The 9,075-nt window shown below is 39.8% G+C and overlaps 1 protein-coding gene across 5 annotated transcripts in view; it reads right to left on the reverse strand.

Moving 5' to 3' along the window:
• The window catches only part of LOC139939009 (uncharacterized), a 111,088-nt gene extending 102,281 nt beyond the window's left edge, over positions 1 to 8,807 (reverse strand). For all 5 annotated transcript variants that reach the window (XR_011786251.1, XM_071934717.1, XM_071934719.1 and 2 more), the window contains exons 1-3: positions 7,918 to 8,807; positions 6,712 to 6,911; positions 5,787 to 5,887 (exon numbers count right to left, since the gene is read on the reverse strand). Coding sequence is in view for 4 of the 5 variants with exons in the window: in XM_071934717.1 (XP_071790818.1) it covers positions 5,787 to 5,862 (76 nt within the window). In the remaining variant the exon portion in view is untranslated. The remainder of the gene's footprint in view (positions 1 to 5,786; positions 5,888 to 6,711; positions 6,912 to 7,917) is intronic.
• Between the last annotated feature and the right edge of the window lie 268 nt (positions 8,808 to 9,075).

A 9,075-nucleotide genomic window follows, 5' to 3' on the forward strand; every position in this document is an offset into this window, starting at 1 on the left:
TTCAGCGAAACACCACAAACGGTAAATGAAAACGTGTATATTCACAATTCTTGTCTCCAATGATTCAACTTTACACGCAGGCAAGAGCGCAGACTGGCGGTACCACACGTTCTGTACAAAGAGATTTAATCCTACTCGTTAATCGGCCGTCCAGCTGGAGGTCTCCTATCTTTTTCCACTGGCCAGACAGGGGCATTGTCAGAGTATTCTTTTGTTACTCTGCGGTTTTGCGGGTCGTTCGAGCTCATTCTTTTCCTTCCCCCATGGTATTCCGAAGTGTTTTCATTGTACATGTGCAATATTTGATATGCTCAAAAAGTGTCATCAATGTACGCACGACCCTTACGGACATTTTATCACGAGAGGGCATTATCACTAAGAAAATATGTTTGACTTTGGGGGGGGGGGGGGTTACTAAGCCAACACAAATCAGCAAGATACATTTACTTTGGTGAGAAAGAGTAGACTAAATTATTATTTTCTTTATAAACAGACTTTCAAAAAACTTTACAAGGCTGAGAATTTTTGGTTCAAAACTCAAAAAACAGTGGGTATTGAAAGGGAGTTATCAACAAACATTACTGGCTTTTTTAATCCTAAAATCAAAAGGAAATAGCTAGCCTTTAATATCTTTACTGTCACTTTACCATGTTTCAGTATTGTTTCCCGTTTAGGTTGAGAGTTTCTGATCCTTTACAATCCGTTAATACACCGCAAATGAAAACTGTTTCCTGTAATCTTTGAACCGTAAGGTGCCTGGAATAAAAGCCAAAGCACCGGAAATCTTTTTTTATATTTCTTTTAGGTTGGAAAATCTTAAATTAATATTTTTTCCCCCCATCTAAAAAATCATTTTAAGTCACCTGGAAGGGGTATTTTGTCAAAATAAAGATTTTGTCACTACAACATGTATGTGTTTCCATTTTATTTACAAATTTAAAGTAGGCTCGACCCGAGAGGGCACTGTTTGTGACGTCAATCAAGGCGCGATATTTAAAGAGAAAATGAGTAGTCTGGCCCCGTACACTACGTCTGGATACCTGATCGGTATGATGCCTACGTACGTACAGAACTACGGTAACGGAGCAGACTGCACACACTGTATGGAAGCTGTGCGAACGGTCCACTTGGATTACCCAGCACGGTTAATCGCATGCAGTGCCAACCAGTGCACAAGGAAGTGACGCTTGGCGCAAGCTATAAAACCATGCCCTTAAAGTTGAAACAATACCCAATTTTTTTCACATTAGGCAAACGCTCCTTTTGGCTTGTCACGTCTTTCAGGTACCTAATTCTTCGACTTCCCACTAGCTGGAAAAATTGTTGGGATGGTGTCATCATGTTTTAGAAAAGAACTTTTCTCTTTGTGTCAAAATGCGTGGTGTATTCCGGATTCTCGAAGCACGACGGCTCAAAGTGTTTGCTGCACAGCGCTGGAAAATACGTCTGACCGGACCACTTTGCAAACTGACCCCATCTTTAGGTTATTTGCTGCATCCAGCAGCAATACACCTGGTCGACATTGCCAGAGAAATGCAATAATAAACGTACAAACTCACGACTAGGATTGTGCATTCCTAAGGGATTATTCTTCCTATAGACATATTCATTCCGGATATTTGGAGATTTCTCATAAACAAAAGCTTTTTTGTAAATAATTTTTACATTTTTTATACCTACACTAATAAGGGAATCAATGTGTGGTGAAGAGGTTTTCAACTAGTGGTTTATACCCAACGAGGCCTGGTTCTTGATAATTTTACCGAGACGAAGTCGAGGTAAATTATCGAGAACCAGGCCTTGGCGGGTTTAAACCACTAGTTGAAAACAGATTCAACACACTTTGATTCCCATTCATAAATACCTTTTCGGTCAAAAAACATCAACACTTGTTGGTGAAAAAGTAAAGTAAATGCAAAAATGTTAACTGTTCAATGATTTCTTTCAACACAACACCCCTCCAGCTATGAAATGGTAAGGTCCTCGGCCCGATCGGGTAAACAACTCCTTATAAGGCAATGCTGTGCAGGGAATGCTGTGCATGTCGCGCGTATCGCGTGATGTGGCACAACTGTCCCGGCCGTTGCTCTCGACCATTAGGAATGAAGAAACTGTCTTATAAGCACAGGTGAAAGCTCGCATGTCACGCCCATGTTTCAACATAACTGGTCATCAACAAAGGTTTATACACACCCACGTGATGCGCTCTCCACCAATAGGAATAGCGAAACTGTCTGAGGTATTTATAAATATAGAATTAAAACAAATCGAACAGTTCAAAAACCAAAGGTACAACTATAGAATGCAGGTACACTTCGAAGCTTCGACTGCGCCTCCGCGGAGACGGAGTCGCGGTGACGTTCATTCGTACACAGTACACTGGAGTTGAGGTCGCGCTCTGTTGCTTAACTATAAATATTTGGCAACCTAGGGGGCACTCTGAAAGATGCACAACAGCGCCCTCATTAGGCTCGAAAGTACACAACTGCGCTATAGCTATATGCAGCTGTGTTGTCAATTTATTTTATACGATAACTCACAAGACCCCATTAGAAGATTATTTCAATAATTATGGGAAAGGAAGCCCGAACTCCGTACAAAAAATTAATAACTATTAATATTGCCGTACTACATATTACCCCAAAAGAGGATTATTTCCAAAAGGGAAATAATTAAAGGCCGAATCCTAATACACTTGACCCCATTAGAGGATTATTTAAAAAAGGGAAAGAAAGCCCGAATTCCGTACAATTATTAATATTGCCCTCATACACTTGACCCCATTAGTGGATTATTTAAAAAAGGGAAAGAAAGCCTGAATTCCGTACAATAATTAATATTGCCCTCATACACTTGACCTTATTACAGGATTTTTTTTTAAAAGGGAAAGAAAGCCCGAATTCCGTACAATTATTAATATTGCCCTAATACACTTGACCCCATTAGAGGATTATTTAAAAAAGGGAAAGAAAGCCCGAATTCCGTACAATTATTAATATTGCCCTCATACACTTGACCCCATTAGTGGATTATTTAAAAAAGGGAAAGAAAGCCTGAATTCCGTACAATTATTAATATTGCCCTAATACACTTGACCCCATTAGAGGATTATTTAAAAAAGGGAAAGAAAGCCCGAATTCCATACAATTATTATTATTGCCATAATACACTTCACCCCATTAGTGGATTATTTAAAAAAGGGAAAGAAAGCCTGAATTCCGTACAATAATTAATATTGCCCTCATACACTTGACCTTATTACAGGATTTTTTTTTAAAAGGGAAAGAAAGCCCGAATTCCGTACAATTATTAATATTGCCCTAATACACTTGACCCCATTAGAGGATTATTTAAAAAAGGGAAAGAAAGCCCGAATTCCGTACAATTATTAATATTGCCCTCATACACTTGACCCCATTAGTGGATTATTTAAAAAAGGGAAAGAAAGCCTGAATTCCGTACAATTATTAATATTGCCCTAATACACTTGACCCCATTAGAGGATTATTTAAAAAAGGGAAAGAAAGCCCGAATTCCATACAATTATTATTATTGCCATAATACACTTCACCCTATTAGAGGATTATTTCAAAAGGGGAAAGAAGCCTTCACGATTGCATCATATGCCCGTCTTCCTAAAAACGCCCTCTATCGGCCATTGCCAACACCGCGACTCCGCGCCTCCGTGCCTCCACCTTCCCCGTCTTCACGATTGCATCATATGCTCGTCTTCCTAAAGACGCCCTCTATCGGCCATTGTCAACACCACGACTCCACGCCTCCACCTTCCCCGTCTTCACGATTGCATCAAATGCCCGTCTTCCTAAAAACGCCCTCTATCGGCTGCTTCACCTACCTCACCACCCACGTCACACTTTGACTCCCTAAACCCTAACATTTTATCTGTTGTATTCATCAATCGCACACAATACAATCAAGTAGTATAGTACGACCAAGTTACTTAAAACGTACGTGACCGCGACTCCACCTCCGCGGAGGCGCAGATAGAGCTCCGAGTGTACAGTGTATTCTACAGTTACTCCAAACCAAAAGATGGCAAATACCTTGCCTTTAAATGGCTTTTACTGCATGATGATTTAGAAAAGAAAAAAAAAAGTTGTGTGACAAAAAATAACTTGTATGATTTGTGTGTAGCAGGAATGTAGTTTAACTCAATGGTAAAGCAATAAATAAAATTGAAAGTGAATGTACATTGTAAGAGCAGTCAGTCAGTTTGGCAATTCCGCAGTCACTCATGTCACATTGATCACAGAAATTAATCTAGTTTGTATAATAATTTTTTTGCTCTGCTACCCTGGAGTAGATTTCAGAATTCAAGTTTGGGTTGGGGGGGGGCAGTACTTCTGGATTCTTAGATCTGAATAGATTGAAATGAATAGAACATTGTTCTGCTACCCTGGAGTAGATTTCAGTATTCAAGTTTGGGGGGGGGGGGAAGTACTTCTGGATTCTTAGATCTGAATAGATTGAAATGAATAGAACATTGTTCTGCTACCCTAGAGAAGATTTCAGAATTCAAGGTGGGGGGGCAGGGGCAGTACTTCTTAGTTCTTAGATCTGAAAAGAACTGTAAGGACTATATACGGTTTCCCAGTTCTATCATCAGTGAACGACTCCTTGCCACAACATCCACTTCTGCAGTAGCTGCTTACAGACAGTAGAAAACAAAAAGAGTGTTAAGCCCGGTTTATACTCCCGCGAATGCCAATGCAGTACAAGCTTTGGCGCCACAAATTCACAGTAAGTAATATGGAAGAGCTGGACTGCAATTCCGGCGAATCGAGCTGTGACGACAAAATTAGTATTGAATTTGCATTCGCATGAACCTTTCTTTATAGGGAAACTTTAGCTGTGAAGAAAAAGATTATTTGTCACCCAACCTCACCCAACCTTTTTAGAGGAACTATTTAAAATTATTATAAATATGGTTTTAGTTGTGATTTGCTGCCTTTGTCTGTTTAAAAATCATGACAATTATAAATAAACATGACAACTGTACTGATGACTTGAAGTATAACTCCCGACAGAAATTTCCAGTCTGGTCTCCTAATTCAAAAGCATCATTGGTTTCGACCAATATGCACATAAAGATGTGCCAAGAAATGTTACAGTCCCCTTGAAAGCTGCACAAGCAAGGACAACATCAACAAGATCGCAGAACATCTTTGGAGAGGAGGCTGGGGTGGTACGAGGAGTGGGACTCTGCAAGAGAACGGGTTTGATCTTCTCTTACATTTCAATGTCTTCGCCTTGTCTTGATCTTGAAAGGACAACTTCATTTTCCAACCTCCACTACTATATTGCATTCCCCAAAAAATTCTCATTGTCAAGTTTGTAATATGTTTTTAAAACATATTATTATTATTATTTTTTCAAGTAAATTTTTCAATTTGATTTTTTTCATCTGTTTTTTTTTAAGGTGAAAAGTCAAATTTTTAATATTTTGCTATTGCAAGTTGATCAAGTGATTAAAAAGAAGGAGGTAGGGGCAATATAGTCCAAGAAGAAACTTTAAATGAAACTCCCCGACTGTTAACATTTCACATCTTATACACTATTTTCACTGAGGAATAATAACTAGTTTTGATTGACAGTTCTTTGACATCTGAAAAAAAAAAATCTTTTCTTCTACTATGATGTAGCCATAAGTGTTTTGAGTACGGAACGTTAGGCTACAATTGCTTTTATAAATTTCTACCAAAGAGGAAAATTTCACTTGAGCAAACTTGAACAGTGGGGGTCGGATTTTGCAAAGTTTTCCTTACCTGAATCCGGCGATGACTCCAGCGATGACTCGACTGTACGTCCACAAACCACAAATCCAACGACATCATCAAACATCTGGTCTCACAGTTGCTTGGAGCACCTATAAAGGGACAGGTAAAAAGATTGTTCCGTAAAATATTATTTCTCTGTTCACTCTCACTGGAGTGGAACTATTTCACTCAAATCACTTTTTTCATTCCCTCCTCAACAACATAATATTTTGGCAGAATTAGGGAATAACTTTCCATATGGCGCCACCACTTTTTCACATTAAATTAGATATACAGAAACTTTTCAGAATAAAATACATAATATAAGGAAACAAAATAATATTTGAGAAAAACAGAGATGCCAAGTCCAGAGGCCAGCTATGCGTGAGATTTTTCAAATCCTCCGCTCACTTCTTCTGCCTGTTGTGTCTTCGCTAGTGGAGCGCATTTAACGAATTTGCTAAACGAATCGGGAAAAACTTTTGGGCAATAAGCGTTTTGCGCTCTGCCTAATTTAACCTGCTGGAAGAGCAAAAGCGTGCGCAATCTGCAAATTTGCGCTCTGTTTGTACAAAGTCTGTACAAAAATGATGATTCTGATAAACTGCGTGCAATCTGAAGATTGTGCAAACATTGTAGATTGCGTTTTTTGTACACACGAGCGCGATTTGGCAATGCATGTTGTTAATTTTAATTTTTTTCCCCGGTCTGGCCCTAATGCGTGAGAAAATGGTTGATGTGCGTGTGAGCGTGTGAGCGTGAGACAGAGCCCAAATGCGTGAGTCTCATGCCTAATGCGTGAGACTTGGTAGGTCTGAGATGAGCGAATTTATTTCAACAAATGAAAAAGTGGCGGCAGGATAGGAATATTTTTTCCAAACAACACACAGAAAATTGAGAGAACAAATAGTGTTACTTTTAGTTTTGTTTTTACCTGTCCGCCGAAGGGTTCTTTGAGAGACAGTACTAGTCACTCTTTCTGAAACCCCAGCGAAACAGTCCCCTCAACACCGCCTGAAGCCTGGCTAGACCTCACCAGGAGCTCCCCGCTCTAGCTGGGGAGTTCTCCGCCTCGTTGTTCCCCGTCTCGGATCACCGAGCGCATTGCTGCTATCCCAGTCATTTTCACAGAGACTGTTGAGAAAAACAACTATTAGTGCTACAGTTTTAAGTCCAAAGGTGTCACTTTAAAAGACAAATGGAGTCACGTTAAGTGATTTTCATGGCACAATTAGCAGTTTTTGTTAATTACTCCTCTTGCGAATAACGTAGAAATCTCTTTTTTCTTGACTTTCTCCATTATATGATTGAAAAACATACTAGAGAAACATATACTAGAGAGTTTGAGTGGCCTAGCTTAAATCTGGTTTACCCGCTTCATCCAACTCAACTGGTCCAAGGTATATACACATGGAGACTTCCCCATTGATTTGCTTTGACCAATGCCTCACTGTGTGGGGACAATGCCTTAGAAAACATACACATGTTGGATACTCTGCAGGCAAGCATGGTATGGGGCAATTGTTTTACTATCTCTAGACCATCTCAAAGGTGTTGGGATGCCCAACCCAGGGTCATATTCCTTACTCTATGCATAAAATGCAGCATTAAAGCCATTATACACTTTCGGTAAACAGTATTGTCCAAGTGCCACACTTCGTGTATCACAACTTATATATAAAATAACAATCCTGTGGAAATTTAGGCTCAATCGGACATCGGAGTCGGGAGAAAATAACAGGAAAACCCACTCCTGTTTTCGCACGTTTCGCCGTGTCATGACATATGTGTTTATAACAAATCCGTAATTCTCGTTAACGAGAATTTATATTGTTTTACCGTTTTCTCAAAAAGTAAAGCATTTCATGGACTAATATTTCAAGAGAAGTCTTTTACCATTACCTTCTGTAAACCCTGTAAATTATTTGTAAATCTGTGAACTTTTTTTTTTTCTGTACCGAAAGGGTATCCCCCGTTTGTGTAGTGTATTTGTGTGTGTTAATTGGCCATGATTTTCATGGCCTGCCTAATGCACAGTGTTTCGGTCTGCTATATTGTAATGCAGAGTTAAAAGACAACAGTTATATACGTTTCTATGTGGTAATATAGTTCTAGGTAATGCACCAAAAATAAGCCTCACCTGACAAGATGTCGGTGGTCGGTAGAGCCAAGTGTTCAGCTTTCGTCATGAAGTTTTCTGTTGCAGTATACGGTGGCACAATGGAACCACACGCCCTCTCGCAAGTCTACCAAATTGGCTTAGTCGTCGAAACTTAGAGTTCAATGAACTCATAATAATGTACTTAAGAGTTCATCTGTGAATTTTCCTTCAAAGAATGTGCTGCAGTTTTGACCGAGTCAAAAGTTTTTCCCTGTCCTGACTTCACTCTCACGGACGTGGCTTGCTTGGCAAAACGCACATGGTTCACGTGGCTTGCCTGACACAAATACACAAGGTTCATTCTTCATGGTAAAGCTTTTTTCAACTTTGTTGACCAAGTTTTGCTCAAGAATATCACACTATGAAGTGGCTCTAAAAAGTGCAACAGCATGTACTGAAATAATGGCTGAATACACATGACCGATTTTGGAAAGAAATTTGATATTTTTGGCAAGTAAAAGTTCATCAGAAAAAGGCGAAGTGCAGCTCCCACGGTGAGCTGAGAACAACGCCGGCCGACCGCCGCTATATGCTGCTGTCTAGTCCGATACCGCGATGGCATAGGCAAATGATGCACAACGGTTATTTTCCACAGTCAGTCTTCGAAGAGCGAAACTAGCTCATTTGCTAGACCCAGTAACTGGGGCGTTGTACTCCTTTTTCGATTTTTGACATTATCGGTCGTACCAAGTCAAAAACGACCGATTATGTCAAAATTCGAAAAAGGAGTACAGCGCCCCAGTTACTGGGTCTACTCATTTGCATAACTTGACAATGAAGATCTTCAATATGGAGTGACATTCCACAATACAGGGTGCGTTTTGGCGGTCGTAACCAATATTGCCGATGGCAAGTTTACTGATGGCAAGTTCAACCCCAACAAATGGTTACGACCAGAGCCGGTTTTACGACCGCCAAAACGCGTTCCCTGGATTAACTGTCTGTTTTGGTGCTCAATATTAAAACAGGATTACCAACCAAATTTCCACGTGATTTCAGGATAAGCAAACTAAAGCAGCTGAATACAGTAACAATCAATATGAAACAAGTAGAAATTTGGTTGGTTATCCTAGTTTTATCAAGGAAGGACATTTCATGCAAAGCAAATTTTTGTGCTTAGCAGCTTACTTCGGAATC

Source organism: Asterias amurensis, chromosome 6 (genome assembly GCF_032118995.1).
Source record: "Asterias amurensis chromosome 6, ASM3211899v1".
Taxonomy (NCBI): Eukaryota; Metazoa; Echinodermata; class Asteroidea; order Forcipulatida; family Asteriidae; genus Asterias; species Asterias amurensis.